The 22,931-nt window shown below is 35.8% G+C and overlaps 1 protein-coding gene across 5 annotated transcripts in view; it reads left to right on the forward strand.

Annotated features, from left to right (window-relative positions):
* Positions 1 to 22,931, forward strand: part of PPP4R3B (protein phosphatase 4 regulatory subunit 3B) — a 64,133-nt gene that overhangs the window by 6,555 nt on the left and 34,647 nt on the right. For 3 of the 5 annotated variants that reach the window (XM_086701071.1, XM_086701072.1, XM_025931981.2), the window contains exons 3-6: positions 5,588 to 5,686; positions 13,819 to 14,442; positions 20,719 to 20,796; positions 22,083 to 22,199. In XM_086701071.1, the coding sequence (XP_086557197.1) occupies positions 5,588 to 5,686; positions 13,819 to 14,442; positions 20,719 to 20,796; positions 22,083 to 22,199 (918 nt within the window). Of the gene's footprint in view, positions 1 to 5,587; positions 5,687 to 13,790; positions 14,443 to 20,718; positions 20,797 to 22,082; positions 22,200 to 22,931 lie in introns of those variants that run through there. The other 2 variants (XM_086701074.1, XM_086701073.1) reach the window with 2 other exon arrangements.

A 22,931-nucleotide genomic window follows, 5' to 3' on the forward strand; every position in this document is an offset into this window, starting at 1 on the left:
ACATCTGTGCTAAAGGTAGAGGTGATAGGTCCCTGGGTGGCTCAGTTGGTTAAGCATCCAGCTTCGGCTCAGGTCATGATCTCAGTTAGTGGGTTTGAACCCCACATCAGGCTCTGTGCTGACAGTTCCTAAGAGCCTGGAGCCTGCTTCAGACCCTGTATCTCCCTCTCTTTCTGCCCTTTCACTCACACTCTCTTTCTCTCTCTCTCAAAAATAAACATTAAAAAATTTTTTTAAAGTTAGAGGTGAGGGGTGCCTGGGTGACTCAGTTAAGCGTCCAACTTTGGCTCAGGTCATGATCTCACGGTCCGTGAGTTTGAGCCCCGTGTTGGACTCTGTGCTGACAGCTCAGCTCCTGGCGCCTGCTTCAGATTCTGTGTCCTCCTCTCTCTGCCGCACCCCTGCTTGAACTGTGTCTCTTTCAAAAATGAAAAAACATTAAAAAAAGGTTTTTTTAAATGTAGAGGTGAAAACTGTCACAATGTATCTCTTAGTTGGCAGAATAAACCAATAAAATTAGGGATTTGGGGTTTTACCTGAGAGGCACTGTGGGGAATAGACTAACGTAAGGAGTATAGTATATAATGTAAGGGATATTTCTATAATATTGAATGCTGAGTTAAGATAATAGCATGAATGTGTAATGAATAGAGCCCACTCTGGCTATAGATCAGGAGCACAAGTGGAGGACATGAATTATTATGTTGGAAAGATTGGGCAGTCATGAGTACAGGTATATTCTAGGTGGTGGTTTGGAATGAGACTAAGGAATCCTTGGAAATCAGATGGTGAGGGATTTTATATAGAGGTTCGGACAGGTAACCTACATAAATATAATGCTGCAGGGCAAAAGGTTGGGAAGCAAGTTGTTAAGAACTTTGTGTTCTTTTAGAATTGTTCACGTTTTTTATGGGGCATAGTATCAAGGACATGAATACTTTTAAGGTATCTATTTCATTATTATAATTTTGAGCAGATTTTCTCTGAATCTTATCTTTTAAATGGAGGTACTACCTACATCATGTAATAGTTGTGAATTAATGTATAAAAAATGCTTTAGCATAGTACCTCACACATAAGCTCAATGAAAGACCTATAGTCATAATAATCTCATCATAATCCTCTTTTCCAATGAGGAAAGAAGAATCAAAGGGGTTAAATATTTTGCTGAAAGTCACAGAAATAGCGGACAGTGAAACTGTGAGTGATGCCCAGGTCCTAATTCTAGTCTGGGGTTATTCCCATTATATCCAAATATATCACAGATTTTAGGAAGATTTTAGTACTGTTTTTTAGCAGCGTCATCATGTGTACCGTGGACTATATGTTATATATACGATAGTATGGTTTAAAAATCCATCTCAGAACAAGTTAGGGTCAACTACTGTTAGGAACTACTAGAGAGCTAGATGTTATGTTGCACTATATGTCTGGGTAATCTCACTCATTTTCAGACTTCTAAATTGATTTTAAATCTGCAAACTGATTTCTCCAAATCTGGTATTTCTATTCTCCTTTTTCTTAAAAAATACCATTCCTTTTGAAAAACTTCAGCTCTGTGTGTATTGAATTTTGTCATAGCTGTTGGGGCAAAGATAGGGTTAGTCTGACAAGGAATAGGATCTCAAATATTTCATGAGCAGAGTTTATTCATGTTAATGTACTGGGGAGGAAAACAAACCAATAATCCATTGGTTTGTTAGACTGTTTTAAATGTGTCACAAATGCCTTTGTGAATATAATGTAAAAACTGATAACCCTTTCCCTAGAAAAGATGTTAAGCACCAAGTTTTAGATAGAATTCTAAAGTGTCATTTAGGCCTTGGATTATTAAGAAATTTTGGCTTAAACAATATTCACCTCAAGAATGTGTTTTTAATATTTAAGATTGAAAATGAGCATTTCTCATAAAACAACATTGTGAAAATCTGATTCAGTAAATGCTAAATTGTCAAGCTTTTCTAGCTCATGTCTTATTTCCATCTTGGCTTAGACATAATCACCTTTCTTATTTTTTTAAAGGACCAAACCAAGTATAACTGACTTTTTCTGTTCTCCCTGCAGGCTCATTTTAAATCTGATTTCCATAGGGACATAGTGGTGACTAAATGTTTAGTTGGTAGAGGAAAACTCTAAGCTTCTCTTGGTTTAAACAGGCATTAATAATGTCCCAAAGATATGTGTGCTACACACAAATGAGCAAAACCTAGAACACAAAGAGCACAGCGGTTGAAAACAGACGTTATTACAAAAATTGAACATGACTTTTTGGATGTGGGAGACTTTTTGGATATGTGGAAAACTCTGCCATTTAACACGTATTTTATTTTAACTAGTCTCGTGCCAGCCTTGTGCTCTCTCACCTAAGAGCTTTTACTATGATACTCAAGCAATTCTAAGAAGTACTTCTTACGGTTATTTTTTGACTGAGATAGTAGGGTTCTGGGAGGGGAAGAAGGAAGGATGGGATTTGCTACTCACTTTGAGTAGATTTCATGCAGCTAGGAGGTTCCTGCTGTGATAGCAGTTTCCCATCCTCTGTCAGCCAACCAGAGATACACTTAGGCGCTTAGGTGATGTTTTCATATTTGACTTATCAAAAGAATAACCTGAGGCCCTTCTTAAAAATAAGGATTCTTGGGGCGCCTGGGTGGCGCAGTCGGTTAAGCATCCGACTTCAGCCAGGTCACGATCTCACGGTCCGTGAGTTCGAGCCCCGCGTCAGGCTCTGGGCTGATGGCTCAGAGCCTGGAGCCTGTTTCCGATTCTGTGTCTCCCTCTCTCTCTGCCCCTCCCCCGTTCATGCTCTGTCTCTCTCTGTCCCAAAAATAAATAAACGTTGAAAAAAAAAAAAATAAGGATTCTTGGGGCGCCTGGGTGGCGCAGTCGGTTAAGCGTCCGACTTCAGCCAGGTCATGATCTCACGGTCTGTGAGTTCGAGCCCCGCATCAGGCTGTGGGCTGATGGCTCAGAGCCTGGAGCCTGTTTTCCGATTCTGTGTCTCCCTCTCTCCCTGCCCCTCCCCCGTTCATGCTCTGTCTCTCTCTGTCCCAAAAATAAATAAACGTTGAAAAAAAAAAAAAATAAGGATTCTTGGGATTCACCCAGACCTGTTCCCGAGGGAGAAGCATGGGAGTCTGAATTTTTAACCATCTCTCAATGTCAGTCCTCTTTACATTGAAAAAGGATTCTGAATATAAATCCCATTTAGTTTCTGGGTTTTGCCTGGCTTGGGGAAGAAACAAACAAGAAAATGATGGTGAAGAAGGGGACTCAATTAATTACCTTAAATCAGACTTCATTGCTTACCTAGACTTTCTTTCAGAAGATAGATTGAAACCAAATTGGAAAGGGCCTTAGATACCTGGATAAAGGATTTTGGATTTTATCCTGTTGTACTAGTGATCTCCAAAATGAATGTACATTATAAAGTGTGGAAATTTGAGAAGAAACCTGCTTATATATTTTAATCAAAAAAAGAAACTAAGTTTTGCTAATATTTGATAAGTGGTCAGAAGTAAAAAATATATGTAGAGATACCTTTTAAGGGTAACACTTCCATGAAAAGTGTTCCGTAACTACTGTGAATTATAGTAGCCGGTATGCACAGATGTTTTTATTTACGAATTTAAACTGACGTGTAACCCTAACAAAATGAACACATGTCGTAAAAAAGGTTGAAAACAGTGATAAAAGTGCAAATTAACATGGTAATGGTAAAGCTAACATTTATACTCCTAGTTTAATCTGTGAGCCGGGTGACAATGCAGAAACAGTGGTAAATAGATCTCACAAGAAGTTGCTCCTCCCCCAAAATTCAGAATTATTGAAAGGGTGACATTAAATAGGAGCTTGTATCTACTGTCATTTGTGGGTTTACTGTGCTCTAGGTACATACTGGGTCTTAAAATGTTAACTAATAATGGTATGGAACCATAACCGTTCAAACATTTAAAAATACTGCTTATTTTATCTTTATTTAAGGCTTTTTATTTGTTTTACTGTATATTTTGTAAAGTATTGGTTTGCTGATATTGTATTTCTGAATATAATGCTTAAGTAATTTGAGAGACACAAAAAAGTTTTGGAGATCATTATTCATGAAGCTGTTTTGAGGAGAGCTCTAAGAAGTTGACTTGGGTTGAGGAAAGTACATGGAGCCTGAATGTGTGTCCTAGTGCTTTAACCAGAGGAGCTCTGTCTTTATCTTTTTCTACATAAAGATACTTAGTAAAATTTTGTTTGTAAAAAGAGTTCTGCTGGATTTTTTAAAATATTTCAAAACCTCTTTTGTATATGGTGGGAGTCACAGAAGGTTTTTGAATGAAAGGAGTCACATGATGAAATTTTAGAATACCTGGTGGCAAATTTGACTTCCAGGAAGCATAGCTAGGCAGAAGCGAGAACACAGCTTTCCAGCTGTTCTTCTTACCTGATCACACAACAAAAAATCTAAGGCCTGGGTTAGTTGAAGGATATTTTCACTTACAGATTAGAGCTATCAAAGTATTGAAGTGTTTTCATTCTGAAGACTTTGTAAATCTGCAGCTTACTTTGAGTTTTACATTTTTTTCATATCACATCATAATCAGAAGTATTAGTCAGGTGAATAATTCTTAATTATAAGGTATTTTTGTACATTATATACTTGACAATTGGGATATAAACTCATGTATTTTTTTAAGTGTGTATTTTCTAAAAATCAAAGTTTTAGCCATATTAACCTTCAATTATTATATATCTTTTAAAAATTGGCATTTCATTTGAGTGTTGCATTATGATTTTTGTGTTTAAATTTGTCCATGTTTTAATTTAAACCCAAACTTTAGTTTTAATAAAGGGGTTGACAGCTTTTTCCAAAAAGTGTAATTAACTTTTTGGTAGGTATACAATTAAGAACATTTGTAGAAAAACACGTAACCCTGGGGTTCTTAATTTTTCTACAACCTAAGCTGCTGAAATAGGTGCTAGACTTATTAACAATAAGAAACAACTTATTGGTAGGACTTAGGGTATCTTCATTTCATCATTGTTTTGAATTCCTTCATATCCTGAAGGCTTTTCCAGATTCAGGAGAGGGGGGCAAAAATAGAAAGGGTTAAACTAAATTGTTCTCAGCTATTAGTCAGTCTGCTTGCAACCAGTTGACAACCAGGTTAAAGGAAAAGATAAAGTTGTAGGTGGTAGGTGGTTAGTGGGTGAAATAGCTGACTTTCTAGAAACCAAAGATGTAGATGATTAGAATGTCTACATTACAGTTTGGCCAAAAATGGCTAGACTTTCTGTTAAACATGATCTTAGTACATGAACCAGATCGCTAACCCGTTTTAATATTTTTTGTTTTAGAAAATTGCTCAATATCATTTTAGTACCAAAGCTATTCCATTGCCAGTATATTACTAAAGTTCCAATGGATAACAAAATACAGTTACATGATGTCAATTGAGTATGCATTATTTGCACTTATCAGAGGGCATTTGTCATCGCTGTACTGTTTCCTGTCCTCTTGATTTCTGTTTATACTTCGTAGTTACTTCTTTTCTAGCTTTTCTAGTATGGTGATGTAGAAATCTTTGTTTTTAAACAGGATACATTAATTGTTTGGTCAGAGGCTGAGAACTATGATCTGGCTCTAAGTTTTCAGGAAAAAGCTGGCTGCGACGAGATTTGGGAAAAAATTTGTCAGGTAAGGTTTTTTTGTTGTTTTTTTTTTTTTTAATAATGTTTAAGTGTGCATTTTTTATTTTTTTTTTCTTGTTACCTGAAGATATATATTAGGATGTGGAGATAGGCGCCTGGGTGGCTCAGTTGGTAAGCCTCCAACTCTTGATTTAGGCTTGGGTCATGATCTCATGGTTTGTGAGATTGAGCCCAATGTTGAGCTCTGCGCTGACAGAGCAAAGCCTACTTGGGATTCTGTCTCTGCCTCTCTCTCTGCCTTCCCCCTTTCCGCACTATCCCTCTCTCTCTGTTTCTCAAAATAAATAAATAAACTTTTAAAAAAATGTGGAGAGAGAATGTTTTACCACTTTAGATTTTTATAGTATATATTCATAATAAAAGGTCAGGATATTTTAAAAAACAAAAAAAAGATTAATTATGTTCTAAATCCTTGAGGTTTTTCCTTAATATTTGGTCACCTGTTTGCCTAATGTTTATGAATACTGTGTGCCAGACACTAATCATCAAAAGTGCTCATGACTTCTGGGGTGCCTGGATAGTTCAGTTGGTTAAGCATTCAACTCTTGATCTCAGGGTTGTGAGTTAAGCCCTGAGTTGGGCTTCCTGCTGGGCATGAAATTTACTTTAAAAATTTTTAAAAAAAGGGGCGCCTAGGTGGCTCAGGTCATGATCTCCCGGTCTGTGGGTTGGAGCCCTGCATTGGACTCTGTGCTGATGATACTTCAGAGCCTGGAGCATGCTTCAGATTCTGTTTCTCCTTCTTTCTGCCCTCCCTCACCCCCCCCATCCCCCCCCCGTACTCTCTCTCTCTCAAAAATAAATAAAGATTAAAAGTATTTTTTAAAAATTAAAGAAGGCAACAAAAGTGTTCATGACTTCAGTTCTTAAAGAGCTTACAGTATAGCAGAATATAAGAGGTGATAACTCTCAGATAACTGGAACTTATTTTAATTAAGGTTTTATTTTAGAAGTTTCATATTTGCAGAAAATATGAGTAGAAAATACAGAGTTTCTATGTACTCCCCTCCCTAACACCTTCTCGCACTTTCTCCTATTAGTAGTCTCTTATACTAGGATACAGTAGTCACAATTAATGAGCAAATATTCATACATTATTATTCATTATTATTAGTCATACATTTATTAGCTAAAGGCCATACTGTATTCAGATTTCTGTTTTCTCTTCCAGGATCCCATTCAAGATACCACATTACATTTAGTAATTATGTCTCCTTAAGCAAACTATCTCTAATATCTGGTAACTGGAATTTTAAGTTAATCATAACATTAATTTTAACTACTATTCTGTAAATGGAATCACTGTGTTTTAGTGGTTGCCTAGCATAATACTCTCTTACGGTGTTTTTTATCTATTGTCATTTTCACTTCTATCAGCTCTTCATTCTAGTGATTCTGATCCCTGAAGGTTCTTAAGTTAGTTTATGCATCTGACCACAGTCATTTTTTTCCTTAGTCCTCCTAGGAACAGTGCCACACAGTGCAATAAGGTAGCCCAAGAAAGTATAATGTGAATCTTCCCATTCCATATAAAGCTTATTTGACGGATGGCTCTGGGTCACAAAGCTAAACTGGAAGTAGATGGTTTGTTTCTTTCCACCTCATATTTTACTATGTGTGTATCATGTATTACGGGAGAATTATTAGTATATGGTTTTAAATAGAATTTCCATTGATGAATAGAGGAAAACACTGCTAAATATGATTTTTGCTTTAATTTGTAAAATATACATAAGAATATAATCCAGATTGGTTTGCTCCTATTTTGCTGTCATGTTTTCCCATTTTTAAACCTATAGATGGTGATGATGAGAAGGTCCTAATATTTACCTTTTTTTTCTTGTGTGCGCTCCATAGATTGAGATTGAATTTTATGTTTGCAAAGTTTTCTTTGAAGTGAAATGTAAGACCTAAAAATGACCTCTATTGCAGACTTAGACATATGCAGTCCACTAATATTTGCTGCTCTGTTCTAGATTCAATAAATTTGAATCCTGCAAGCACTCATCCACAAAATGGAGGAAAAAACTGATCCATAAAAATAATGAAAGCATAACAAAGGATATAAAACTTTCAAAATAAAAGGACAAGATTACTTTTCTATAACATTTATAACACCATTCAGAATATTAATAGTATATAAAAACTAACCTTTTTACTGTAAATTCCTGAAAAGTGGTATTTTGTATTCTCCCTCCTCCAGTATACCAGCATGGCACCTGGCACATGTTATGTGTGTACTCCATACATATTTAAAGAATAAGTGAATAAAATAGAAGGTAAACATCTTCTTTAGAACTAGAATGTTGAATACATTTCTTCTAGAACATAAATTTGTGTGGTAGATAATATTTTCCAGTGATCATCACATTAGGTTATGCATACTCCATTTCTCCCCTCCCCTCACCTCAGAATGTACTGTGTAATATATGTTTCTGGATATACGTGTATTCTTAAAGACTTTGTACATTTGTCCTAGAAATTTTTGCTGAAATTTATTTCTTACTGTTTTCACTCATGCAGTTCAGGAGGTCCCTCAACCAGGCAGGTTCACTAATTCACTAGAAAGACTCACAGAACTCCACAAAGCTGTTACATTCATCATTACAGTTTATTACAACAAAGTGATACAGATTAAAATTACCAGTAGGAAGAGGCACATAGGGCGGGGTCTAGGCATGAACTTCCAGTTTTCTTTTTTAGGATACTTAGGCAGACAGCACTTTCTTCTCCCTGCACTGATGTGTGGCAACCTGCACGTAGTATCGCTGACCAGAACAGCTTACCTAAACCTTTGTGTCCAGCATTTTTATTGGGTGTTATTCCTATAAGCAGGCTGACTGCCCTGTGGCAGACTTCAGTTTCCAGCACCTCCAGAGGTTCAGCTGATACTACGTGGCCCAAGACATCCACTATAAACCACCTAGTTACCCACACAGAGCATATCTGGCATAGCCCAAGGCTCCCAGGTACACATCAAACAGGATATTCAGAGTGCTTAGAGATTACCTCTTAGGAGCTAGGCAAGGGCCAGATCCCTTTAGGCAAGACTAATCCTTGATTGCAAAGGACACCCCTTGGTCCATTGCCAAGACTCTCACAACAAAATGATCATATTTCTCTAAATGTCTGTATTTAATATAGCATTTATATGACAGAGCAACTATCAGTATGAATATGCCTAGTATTTGGAGGAGCAGTCCTGGAGTAGAGCTGGATTTAAGAAACAACTAATTTGTCTGATAAAGCCATGATTTACCTTTTATATTTTTATACTGATTTGATTACTCATTTTCCTCCTTGATCTGTAATTTGTACCTTATGATATACTTGTACAGGAGTGTTTCACATAGAAATTAACTGGTGGTTTACAAAATCCATTTCTTCCTCCTGCCAGTCATTTTCTATCAGCATTCATGTTGAGCAGCCTTTAACTCAGTCTCCTAATACATTTAATCATCAATACTAATTTTACCATGAGGCTTATGTACATAGGGTAGTTGGATCAACAATGCTAGTATTACACCATATTGTGGTATGGTAGTAGATGTATCTGAAAAGTACGGCACATTACTAGAATCATTAATTTGGTCACTAACAATTGTTTCAGTGTATCATTATATTATATGACAAAATGTCTCCCAGAGTGGTGTAACTCATCAGGTTTAATTACAGGCCTCCATTCAACTTTGTCAAGTCCCAAGAATAGGTGATCTTGGCAAACATATGGTTTTTACCCTTCCAGGCATCTGATAAAATTGAGCTAAGAGAATGTCATCTCTTGCTCTGATCCTTTCTTGAGGTAGTAGTAGTATTAATATTGGATGCTTCTTGTTGCTTTACCCATTTATTCATTCCTTTGCCCTTAGTTACTCTTTCTTCTACCCATTTGCCAGTGATTTTTACTCACGCTTTTCTGCCTTTGGAAACTTCTGCCAAACGCCTTTGGAAGGGGCATTAGATTTGGCCACTCTCCTGGTCCAAGAAGTTTAATTTTTTGCTAAACAACTGAGTTGTACTGTACTTTTTAAATCTGTGCATGTTGCTGAATATACAGCTAGTTTATTGCTCCTCATTACTGCATGGTATTCCACAGAACTATATATTTTACTCTTCATTGAGGTCATTGCTGACCTTTGAAAAAACAATTTCAACAAAAACATTACACAGTTATTTTTTTAACACCTTATAATGAGAAAGTAGAACTCCTCTCTGAAAAGTTTGACGGCTCAGAGAGCAATAAATTATAAGAAGAGCAAAGATAATTTCTGTGTGTGTGTGTGTGTGTGTGTGTGTGTGTGTGTGTGTGTGTATATCTTTCAGAAAACATAAAATCAAAAGTGCATATGGAAGTTTTAACCTCAGAAAATGGTAGGATAGGGACATTTTCTTTGAAAGAGATGATGGAAATGAGTGAAGATAAGTTGTAAGATGGAGAAGAAGGATGTTGGGAGTATGTTGAGTACTGGTGATCTCTTTTTCAAAGGAGAAAAGTCTCTCTTCTGAGACTTAAAGGGGAAAGTAATAGTGTTTGACACTTAAAAAGGGGAAAAAATTAAAGCAGCAAATGTAAGGATGTAGGATAGGAGTGTGGGAAAAAACATTTTTGTTGAGAACCCTACTGATAGTGTAAATTTTTTATGCACCCACTCAGCATAGTAGTTGACTGACTTTAAGAATGTTAAGGTTAGATTGTGGGTTTTGTTTTTCTTTTAAAGCTTTTCTTTCCTTTTTTTTTCGTTTTTTGTTTTAATATTTACTCAGAATGAGGAGCAAGAGCAAAGGAAGAGCAGAGAGAGAGGGAAAGAGAGAATTTCAAGCAGGCTCCATGCTCAGCACAGAGCCCGATGTAGGGCTTGATCTCACGAACTGTGAGCTCATGACCTGAGCCAAAATCAAAAGTCAGACACCCAACCAGCTGAGCCACCCAGGCAACCCCAGATTGTGTTATAGTAACAAAATCCTAAAATAGTGGCTTATCACAACAGTAGTTTGTTTTTCCTTACTGCTATTTGATGAATGAGGGTTAGAGTTGGACAAGAGGGGGCTGTGCTTATCAGAGCCACTCAGAGACCCAGGCTGATAGAGAATTGATTTTGATACTTTCAAGCTAATTGCAATGTGAGAATGACAGGTGGCAAATCAGAACAATGGCTTTTAGAAGGTCTTCCCAGAAGTTACACATGACACTTAGCTCACATTTCATTGGCCAAAATAAATCACACAGCTACATACAACTTCATGGAAGCAAAGAACTCATGTGCCACAAAAAGGAGAAAACCAGAAATGCTTAGTGAGCAACACTCTTGATATCCAGACAAATACTTTGATGTATGTGGGATTGACAGATCTGTCTGATATAATCTGTCAGTGAGAGTTAAATTTAGGAGAGAGTCCAGGAAGCTTGTAAGGATAATACTAGATAATGTAGAAACATACTATAACATAGTGAATGCTTCTGTAGCTTTGCTTTTGTTCTTAAACATATGCAAACTATTCATTTGCAGTGTAAGTTGAATCCTCCTATTTCCTCTTTTTTTTTTTGTTTTTGTTTTTGTTTTGTTGTTGTTCCTACGATTTTATTTTTAAGTAATCTCTACACCCAACTTGGGGCTCAAACTCCCAACCCTGAGATCAAGAGTTGCACACTCCACTGACTGAGCCAGCCAGCCACCCTTCCTCTGATTTCTTCTTATTCTTTCCTTGTAACATCTGATTATTCTTCTTCCCTCCCTACCTCATGCTCTACTTCTGTTTCTATGGTTACCCTTAGTTACCCTAATACCAAATTTCTGTTTTCTGTCCTATTTTTCCTGAGTAGTAGGCCCACAGATTTAGTTGCCAGCTGGGTATTCAAACACCTCAAACTTAACAAAACTGACCTTTTATTAACCATTCCTCTCCATGCTCCCAGTTTTTGTTAAAGGAGCCTTAATCTTCTTAATGACAGATTTAAAACTATAGAGTTATTTGTGGTTCTTCCTCTCTCTTACACCTGTCCCTCATCTGTCTCAACATCACTATCTAAATTCAGTTCTTCATGTAGACTTCAGAATAACACCCTAATTTGTCTTTATTCTCAAATTTATTCCATACAACTGATGCCTTACTTTCTAAAGGACAGTACTGCACATTCACTTCCCTTGACTTTCCATAATCTGGCTTTAGTCTGCATTCCCAGTTTTGCTGTTGGCCATATGCATACCACACATTTCTCTCTCTCCGACTCTATTCCCTTTGTACTTTGTATACCTTTATCCCCATCTGAATCTTACCCATCTTTGAAGGTCCAAATGCCACTACTTTTATGATTTCTTCTTATATTCTGTCTTCACCACCCCCTTTACTCCCAGGAGTGGGAAGGAATTTCCCTTCCTCTGAATTTCCATGGCATTTTATCTGAACTGCTCTTATGACCTTGTTACTTAAACTTTCTCCTACATTTGCGTGTCAGTCTCCCTAAGCCCAGCTCCTCTGTTGAGAACTCAGAAATAAAAGAAGTACGCTCATGCTCTAGGAGAAAAAGTCTCTTATATGCATCAGTATATTTACTTTCTCTAATAAGTCCTTAGATCTTTTTTCATATGTTGCTTTGGTAGACTTGGAAATTTGTGGAGCTTTTTCATCTCAGGATATTTGGATGTTTTGAGGTGAAAAGAGGATAATTGCACTCTTGTGTTAAGAATTAGGAAAAAATTTATGAAGAGTAAAGTTTTTATGTTAAATAGAGTCATTATAGAAATCATTATAGGGGCACCTAGGTGTCTCAGTAGGTTGAGCATCTAACTTCAGCTCAGGTCATGATCTTGCAGTTCCCTCACGCTTTGCCTCCCTCTTCCCTCACTCTTTGCCACTCCCCTGCTTGCATTCTGTCTCTCTCTCTCAAAAATAAAACATTAAAAAAAAATTTTTTTTAAAGGTGTCATTATAGGAAACTTGTCCCAAGTTTGCCATGCTTTTCTTGAGCTATCAACCTGAATCATAAAACAGTTGTTTATTCATTGTGTTTTCTAGATACTAGAACTTGGAGGCTTTTATCACAGATGTTAAATAAATGCCAATTAAAAAAAAAATCTGTTTTTAACTTTTAAAAATTTTTTATTATTTTTTTTTATGTTTATTTAATTTTGAGAGAGACAGTGCAAGCAGGGAAGGAGCAGAGAGAGAGGGAGACACAGAATACAAAGCAATCTCCAGGCTCTGAGCTGTCAGCACAGAGCCGGTTGCGTGGCTCGAACCCACAAGCTGTGAGATCATGACCTGAGCTGAAGTAGGACGCTTAACCGACTGAGCCACTCAAGTGCCCCAGTATTCTTTGTTTTTTAAAACAATTTCAGGCTCTTAGCAAAAGCAAGTATTTTTTCAAAAGTGAATTTCAAAAGTAATTTGAGGAAATCTTCTCACTCTTGAATATCCAAGAAGTTGGGTTTTAGTTTGGTTTAAACTTAATAGTGTTTTGTCAGGCCAATGGGATGGTGCATTAAGAGCCGTCCCTAATTTGGGGGCCCCACAGAAGAGTTAACCTTCAGCAGAATTCAAAATTAGTAGATGTAGGGAAGTTATTAAACTGTACATGGTTATTACATAACCTCAAATAAATCAGTGTAATATTAGCTGAAATAAGTATATTGTCAGGGGTCAGAGTTAATTAACCTCAAGTTATAAGTTGGGAAATTTAGAGGTGAAATTGAGACTCTTCCAATAATTGACTCTAAACTGGGTGTGTTTTCCCCCTCTAGACTTCACTTTCTTTCTTTCTTTTTTTTTTTTTTTATAATGTTTATTTTTGAAAGAGAGAGAGAGAGAGTGGGCAAGCAGGGAAGGGGCAGAGAGGGAGACCAGAATCCAAAGCAGGCTCCAGGCTCAGCTGTCTGCTAGAACTCGATGCAGACTCAAACTTATGGACCATGAGATCATGACCTGGGCCGAAGTTGGACACTTAACCAATTGAGCCACCCACGTACCCGTGGACTTAATTTTTAATTAACAGTGATTATGTGGCTAATAATGTTTCTTTGCAAGGTATTTTTTACTTAAATCCAGTGGTCAGTGATTTGATTTCCAAAATTTGAATTCTTTTGTATTTTAAGGTAACCAGCTGTACTTGGATGTTTTTAGGTTCAAGGTAAGGATCCATCAGTGGAAGTCACACAGGACCTCATTGATGAATCAGAAGAAGAACGATTTGAAGAAATGCCTGAAACCAGTCATCTGATTGACCTGCCCACATGTGAACTCAATAAACTTGAAGAGATTGCTGACTTAGTTACCTCAGTTCTCTCCTCACCTATCCGTAGGGAAAAGCTGGCTCTGGCCTTGGAAAACGAAGGCTATATTAAAAAACTACTGCAGCTGTTCCAAGCTTGTGAGAATCTAGAAAACACTGAAGGCTTACATCATTTGTATGAAATTATTAGAGGAATCTTATTCCTAAATAAGGCAACATTGTTTGAAGTAATGTTTTCTGATGAGTGTATCATGGATGTCGTGGGATGCCTTGAATATGACCCTGCTTTGGCTCAGCCAAAAAGGCATAGAGAATTCTTGACCAAAACTGCAAAGTTTAAGGAAGTTATACCAATAACAGACTCTGAATTAAGGCAAAAAATACATCAGACTTACAGGGTACAGTACATTCAGGACATCATTTTGCCTACACCATCCGTTTTTGAAGAGAATTTTCTTTCTACTCTTACATCTTTTATTTTCTTCAACAAAGTTGAGATAGTCAGCATGTTGCAGGTAAGTAAACTAAAGTGTTCTTATATTATTTTAGGTATTCTCCTTAATAGTTAAAGCTGGTGTTCATTCCTTTTTGAAAGTTTTCTTTAGTTTACTTTAAATGTACTATTGAGCATAGAAAATAGAGCTTTATCTCATTTTTTTTTTTTTAAGTATTTTTTATTTTGAGAGGGAGTGCGTTTACTAGTGGAGAGAGGGGCAGAGAGAGAGAATATCCCAAGCAGGCTCTGCACTGTCATCACAGAGCCTGTCGTGGGGCTCAGTCTCACAAACCATGTGATCACAACCTGAGCCAAAATCAAGAGTTGGATGCTTAACCAACTGAGCCACCTAGGTGCCCCAAAGGAAAGAATCCTTTCATAATGTGACCTTTTAAATTTTTAAGTGTCCTATCATGTAAATTTTTTTAACTTCATCTTTGCATGCATTTAGAAAATTGTAAAATATATATGACAAAATATTCATCATTTTAACCTTTTTTTATGTATACTGTTCATAGCATTAAGTACCTTCTCAGTGTTATGCAACCATCACCATTGTCCATTTCCAGAACTTTTTTATCATCCCAAACCAAAGCAGCTGTTTCTAAGATTATTTTTAGTCCATTTTGTGAGATCTAGTTATTATTGGAGGGATAGTACATATGAATGTGTGTGCTTAAAGTTTTCCAAATAATTCAAATGTGTAGTCAGCACATCTAAATTAACATTTGTTAATTTTCAGGAAATGATAACTAGATTATTTGCTGTGTGAGGTTGGTTTTAATCTGTCTCCTTGAGTTGTAAAATAGTTTATACCATGTTTAGTATGTTAATCCTTTATACGCTAACAGTGTAATAAGGAGGAATTTGAAGATTTTCCTTTACTTGTGGTAGTATACTATACCCACAGTTTCCTACATTACTGTCTTTGTTATGTCCATATCGCTGAATAAGTTTCTTGAGCAGCTTCTTTTTTTTTTTTTTTTTTTTTTAACGTTTATTTATTGTTTTTGGGACAGAGAGAGACAGAGCATGAACGGGGGAGGGGCAGAGAGAGGGAGACACAGAATCGGAAACAGGCTCCAGGCTCCGAGCCATCAGCCCAGAGCCCAACGCGGGGCTCGAACTCACGGACCGCGAGATCGTGACCTGGCTGAAGTCGGACGCTTAACCGACTGCGCCACCCAGGCGCCCCTTGAGCAGCTTCTATATACATAGTGTAGTAGTGGTTCTCAAGTGTGTTCTAGGGGCTCCTAAAGCCCTTTCAGAGTTCTGTGGGGTTTTTCCCTTTCCAACTTGTCAGTGTGAGGCTGTATTTTCTTCTTGTACTTCATAATATTGTATTGCAACAGATTGAATGTCAAAGAAGATGTGAGAATGTAGTTTTCTTCTATTAAGCCAAACATTACAGAGATTTGCAAAAATGTAAAACAGAGCCACTCTTTTTTCTAAATTTATAAAATTTTTCATAAATATATTTACATAAACTTATATCTTATTTTTAAAACAAATTAGTAAATGTTTTTAAATGTCTCCGTTTTTGTTGTCAGTATTGCCAAACATAATCCACATAATAAAACTCTCTGGGGTACTCCATAAGGTTTAAGAGTTTAAGAGATCCAGAGACAAACAGTTGAGAGTTTCTGACTTAGTACTTAGCTCTTAGTTGTGAGATTCCGTTTTATGATGTTAACAGTCATCATTCATCTTTCTGTTGTTACTTTACTTTTTGTATAGGGTTTACTTCTTTAGATCATGCTTTCACCTAGCAGTTTTCCTTATTCCACAGTAATAAGTATAAGGGAAAACAGACTTATGCATCGGGTTCCATTTGTTATACATGAGACCTGCTTTTTAAAACCATTTGTACTATACAATTCAGGGTGCCATTTCACTTGCTGACAGAAAAACAGTTACAGTCTCAGGAGTTTGGAAATAGACCTACAGTCAATATAGCTGATGTAAAGAAAAGAACCCAGTGACAGAAGCTTAAGTGCAGAAGCTTTCAAATGACTGCTTTGACATCAGAAGGGGTTCCAAATCCATAATAATAAATCATAAATGCCTTATATGCTTAAAAATTATGCAAACTAATCTGTAAGTATTTGAACTCTTTATGTCAGTTTATATATTTTCTCATAGATCTATTTGTAAAGGCTATAATTATGTAAATCAAGCATAGCTTTAAGAAAAGAAAGTCTTACTCATTTCTGGTCTGTGAGATACATTTATGAAGTAGATACTGTGAACTACCTGTTGCATATCTAAGGTTTAGCACTTAGTTATCTCTTCATTTCAGCAGTGATGCTGAATTCTGTTTTCTGTTCTCAACAGTATGTGAAAAGAAAAGAATTATGATTATGGTGAGTGACCTCTAAAGGCTCATTTCCTAAAGCCCAACTCTGAGGTTTCCATGTAGAAATTTTTTGGCTAAGTATTAGATGTTTCCAGATACCCTTCTAGCTAACTAGGATATGTATCTATAGCTTCTTAAATGAGTATTGGCCTACTGTTGTATGAGTTACATAAGCAAGTGCAAATGTAAAGATTGTATCTATCTGGACCAAAATGAGTTAGTGCAAAGGTACATAACATAACTCCTAGCCTAAATTAGGGTAATTAACTGAGAAATTACATGAAAGCACTTACTGTGGTCACTGGCTCCTGGTATGTACTTTAATACATGTTGAGATTCTCTAAAGCTTGATTAGGGCATAAGAGTTTAGTTAACCTGAATTTTCTAGCTAATTGCATATCAAAATCCCGTGTGCCCAGAATTGAAATTTATACTTAAAAATGTTTTTTATGAATTAAATCCCTAAAACCAATAAAGTGAGGTTATTTTCACACAGCTACAGATTAAAGTCCTTTTCAAAACAAGAAGTTTTAACTTCCTTCACTAGAAATGATTGAGGATAGGTATCTCAAATGTTGACATTTTAATACATTACATGTTATCTCCACTATTCCATAAATAAGAATTGAGCTGAACACAAACCCAGTAAAATCAGTGGTTTTATTTCTTGTTTAACATATTTTGTGGATTTCAGCTTACTAAAAAAGAAATTTCTAAACTTTCATCCCACTTACTAAGGAGATATGGTAAAATCTCTTCATGCCTTTAAGGAAAAATTTACAATAATTCGGTTCTTCATTTTGTTTCAGAAGTTTTTGGATTCATGTAAGAATTTAACATATTACATTTTATCTTACTAGATTTGGCGTAGTCTAGTTTGTGTGTGTGTTTTACTTTGGTTTGTTTCATTACTTTGAACTAGTTAGAAATCTGTCCTGTAGTCTATTTTACATGGTGAGAGTAACAAAAACCAGATCGTGCAGGTGACCTGGATTCTAATAATTTTTTTTAAATGTTTATTTGTTTTTGAGAAACAGCACTAGTGGGCAAGGGGCAGAGAGCGGGGGACACAGAATCCGAAGCAGGCTCCAGGCTGTGAGCTGTCAGCACAGAGCCCGACACCGGGCTCAAACTCACAGGCTGTGAGATCATGACCTGAGCCTAAGTCGGCCGCTTAACCGACTGAGCCATCTGGGCGCCCCCGTGACCTGGATTCTAAATCCATCTCTGTCACTAGCCCTTTAGATAATGTCCACTCTTTGGGCATCAGTCTTTTGAAATTTAAAATTGGACTAGGCAATCTCTGTAATCTCTTAAAGTCTGATCTAATTCCAACTTTCTGTCTTTACATGAGTCTAGTAATGGTGGATGGGTTCTGGGTTTGGGTTTTTTGTTTTTTAAAGTAAACTCTACACCCAATGTGGGCTCAAACTCACGACCCCAGGATTAAGAGTTGCATACTCTACCAGCTGAGCCAGCCAGGTGCCCCCGGGATTTGGGAGTTTTGAGCACGTGCCTGTTTAATTCAAAGAAAAGTTTGATTCACTTTTTTAAAAAAGGCCCCCTTTTTCCCCATAAGGTTTTGTTGTGTAATTCAAAAAGACAGCCACACACAATTTGACTGAAAATAGTTACAAAGGCTTTTCGGGGTGCCTGGGTAGATCATTCGGTTAAACTTCAGACTCTTGGTTTCTGCTCAGATCATGATCTCATGGTTCGTGGGTTTGAGCCCTGCTTTGGGCTCCACACATTGCAGAGCCTGCTTGGGATTCTCTCTCTCCCTCTCTTTCTGCCCCTATCCTGCTTGCTCTCTCTCTAAAAATAAACTTAAAAAAATTTTTTTTTAAACAAAGGCCTTTGTGAAAAAGAAGAACTGAAGTGATCTAAAGAGACTAGTTTAATTGGAGAACCAGGTATTTAGGGGGAGACATTACAGTTATATTTATGAAGCACTTTAAGCTGTCAATTAATTGCTTTTTTACTAGTGCACTGAACAGAGTGCTTTTGTAGAGTATTACAAGAATAAGATTAGAAATCAGAAAAAATATATATACCAGGAATTAGAAAACATTCTCCTAGCAGACGCTAATACTTGAAATTCCCTCCAAAATACATTATGCAATTCTAGCTTTCAGCACACAAATAATGAATCATGTAAGAAATTGCATTTATCAAAGAAATGGAACTATTTTCTTATGAAAATATTCTTTAAAAAGTTAAAGATCCTTAGAGAAGAAAGGAGGATTTAATCTGAGAAAGATGCAAGAAGAAAAAAAAATTATAAAAGGTTTAAGTGGAGGTAAATGTGTATTCACCAAAACCTAAAATGTTGAGATAAAAAGTATTTAGAAAAAGTGATTTGAGGGATAAGTATAAGATTGCATATGCAGTTGAATTCTCTCAGAAATAGATGAGTCAGGCCATAGTATATAAGGTCTAGAAGTCAGCAAAATAGAGAACAAAACAAACACCATTCTGAGTCAGACTAATGAATGGGTTTGTCTCTCAGTATTCTTTAAGTAACACTGATGGATGGTTAGTGGGAGAGTATGTTACATCTTCTGTGATTGTATCTAGTAGTCTTCATTCATTTTTTTATATATGCTTTATCTTATTTTTTTTAAACTTATTTGAGAGATTGAAACTGCTTCACAGATAATCCAAGCAAAAAGGCGGGTATTTAAGGTACATCCTTAACATGTTATAATTTGAATTTTTTGTCAACCAATAAGTCAAAAATTCTAAGAACATGCTACTTTAATTAAAGTTAATACAAATTGTATTTCATAAAAGTGAATTTTAAAAATAAGTGAAATTTAAAAGCACAATATTTTTTAGCAGATCTTGATGGATCTCCACAAAGTGGATTTCAATATTCATGTCATTTTTTTCCTTAGTAATTTAATAGTCCACTCTTATTGTGGAAAACTAGAAAATAAAGATAAGCAAAAAAATTGCTCATAATCTATCACCAAAAGATAATCACAATTAACATTTTAATGTTTCTCCCTTTTAGACTTTAGACACAAATTTATATTAAAAATAAGATTATACAGTATGTACTATACTGTATTTTTGTTTGTCCTTGTAAACAGTGCTTAGAGAAATTAACATATATCTGCCTTTTAATACCTCAGAGTCATCAGTGTGAAAAGCAATTATTGTAGTGCTTTATCATTTCACTGTGTCCTTGGGGACCACAAGAAAATATAAGCCTGTACCCCAAATAACCCTAAATTATATATCATGAGTTCTTGTGTTTTAAAAGGTTTTGTAGTCCAGTCTTACTGCTGCCAGAATTCTGTCTCTTTACTGTTGTCCCTGTGCCGTATTTGTAATTCATTTTTCTAATCTGCAGTGGACCGACAATGAACTCTTCAAACGTGTTTGAATTACATTTAAATTAAGAATAAATAAATAGATAGACCCTGAGAAGGACCTACAGTTTCTCTCAGTTAAAATGCATGAGTTTTGGGGCACCTGGGTGGCTCAGTCGGTTAAGTATCCAACTTTGCCTCACATCATGATCTAATGGTTAATGAGTTTGAGCTCCACATGGGGTTCTATCCCCCCTCTTTCTCTATCCCTCCCCCGTTCATGCTCAGTCTCTCAAAGATAAATAAATATTTTAAAAAACTAAACTAAACTAAAAAAGTGAGTTTTCATGCATTACCTAGAACAACTGGTTATTTTTGGTCTCCAAAGGATTCTTCATAGCTGAGGTTTCTGGTTAAATGAGGTATTAGTGTATGTATAACTAATAATAAATGGTATAATCAGGGTTGAAAACTATAACATGAATATGCCCTGGAATTTTAAGGTTTATGATGAAACTATTAGGTTTTCAGCTACTTTTATTATAATTTGTGTAAATCATGTAAGTGAGTATAACTTTATACTTTTGTTAGACTTTCATAGTAATTATTTCTTCTTGTGTAGGAAGATGAGAAGTTTCTGTCGGAAGTTTTTGCACAATTAACGGATGAGGCTACAGATGATGATAAACGGCGTGAATTGGTAAGTTATTTATTCTTGAAATTCAAACCTTTATTTTTTTTTTTAAGTTTATTTATTTTGAGAGAGAAAGTGTGAGTGGGGGAGGGGCAGAGAGGGAGAGAGTAAGAATCCTAAGCAGGCACTGTGCTATCAACACAGAGCTTGATGCAGGGCTCCAACTTGTGAACGATTAGATCATGACCTGAGCCAAAGTTGGACACTTAAACCAACTGAGCCACCCAGGCGCCCCTAAATTCAAACCTTTGAAGTGCACTTACTCTTGGCTAATACAACTTTTAATATTGAATTTGTTAAGAGAGAATTTTTTATAATTAAGATGAAAAGTACACATTTATTCTATAAAATGATTACTCTCAAAGTTTCTCAAACTTATTGTTTTGTATATTTGCCAGTTTCCTAAAGTATTTTGATGTGTGTTTTTTTCCTCCAGTGAGGGAATTCATGTGCTTAAAAATCCCCAAATTAGATATGGGGTTTATGTTAGGACACAACTACAAACTCATACATTTTTATGGTTGTAGATACATTATAGAACGGCTCTTTTCAAAAAACAAAAGGTAAGGACAGTACTTCTTGAATACATGAATGATAAGTAATTTGGTTCTTGGAAATGTTTTTTTCTTTTGAATGTATGTATTTTCTGAGATACGAACCATGCTTTGGAGGAAGAGAATAATGATTGCTACTTACCAGCAGTTTGTCATTTTCTTTAAACATTATAATCAGGTACTTGGGTTTTAAAAAGTAATGAGAGATTACAGGTTTAAATTAGCCAAGTCATCTTGGTGTAGGTAATAGCCTACTCAGTTTTCTCATTTATAAAATTAGGCCTTTAAACTCGGGAATCTTTTAATGTCCTTTCCAGTTCTTATAAATGAAATTGTACTTTTGAGAGCTGTCTGAGAACCCAGCTACCATTTATTTTATATAGCATGTTTCTACAAAAATACATGCTCTAATTCAAAATACATACCTTACATGACATTTTTACAACTGAATCATGAATTGAAAATACTATATGTATATTCACTCTGAGACTCCACATACAACATGTACACTGTATGCCTTGGGAGAGTTCATCGTTCATTTTGTGGAAATAATGCGAAGTTTAGTTTTAGTGGGATGCTAGTTTTTAAGATGTTCTTTACAGGTTTTGAGGGGCCAAGATACCCTGAAGAGGCAAGGTCCTTCAGAAGGGCATATCATGCTATGGTATATCACATTAAAGTGAGCCCAAGTTTGCTGTTATGTGTGTCAACTTCTCACTATACTTTCTAACGTTGCAGGTTAATTTTTTCAAGGAATTTTGTGCATTTTCTCAGACATTACAACCTCAAAACAGGGATGCATTTTTCAAAACTTTGGCAAAATTGGGGATTCTGCCTGCTCTTGAAATTGTAATGGTAATTATCCAACTTCTTTTCATGTTTTTGAAGTTGTGAATTTCTCATACCTTTATATTACATATGTGAAAGTATTTATTATACTAATGCATATTGAATTGTATAGTTTAGGTTATGATTCACTTGATAGTGAATTACTACAAATGTGTTCCATCTTCAGATTTTTATTAACTTGAATTTGTAATATTAATATGTAAGCACTTGGATATAATATGGCTTCAAGTGAATTAAAATCCCACGTGTGTTTTCAAGACTATTCTCTTCTGTAGCAATATTAAGTATGTTTTATAGAAATTTTTAAAATGTCTTTCCTTTTTAGACCAGTGAGAGTAGAGTAAGGGCAGACTGGACCAAGGCAGCTCATTCTGCAATATGGGTTAGGGCAGTGGTTCTCATATATATCTGTTTATGATTTTTATCCATTGGTAGTGTATGAAAAATTAAAAATATTTATTATTTCATTTTAAAATGATAAACATAAATAATATAACTTATAAAAATAATTTTTTAGAACAAAAAATTTTAGTGGAAGAGTGGCATTTCATTTTTTTTTTTTTTTTTTTTTTTTTTTTTTTTTGGCAATCTCTTTAACATTTGGTTTAATAGAAGACAGCGAGATTCTCATAGCAACTTCTGCATTTAATTTGTTGTGATATCATATGTCTTATAGCCTCTGGAAAACCCCACTATACTTGTGTTATGCTGAGAGTGAAAAGGGCTGATAATGCCCTA

The sequence above is a fragment of the Puma concolor genome, chromosome A3 (assembly GCF_028749965.1).
Source record: "Puma concolor isolate L17-30 chromosome A3, mPumCon1.1.hap2, whole genome shotgun sequence".
In the NCBI taxonomy this organism is placed as follows: domain Eukaryota; kingdom Metazoa; phylum Chordata; class Mammalia; order Carnivora; family Felidae; genus Puma; species Puma concolor.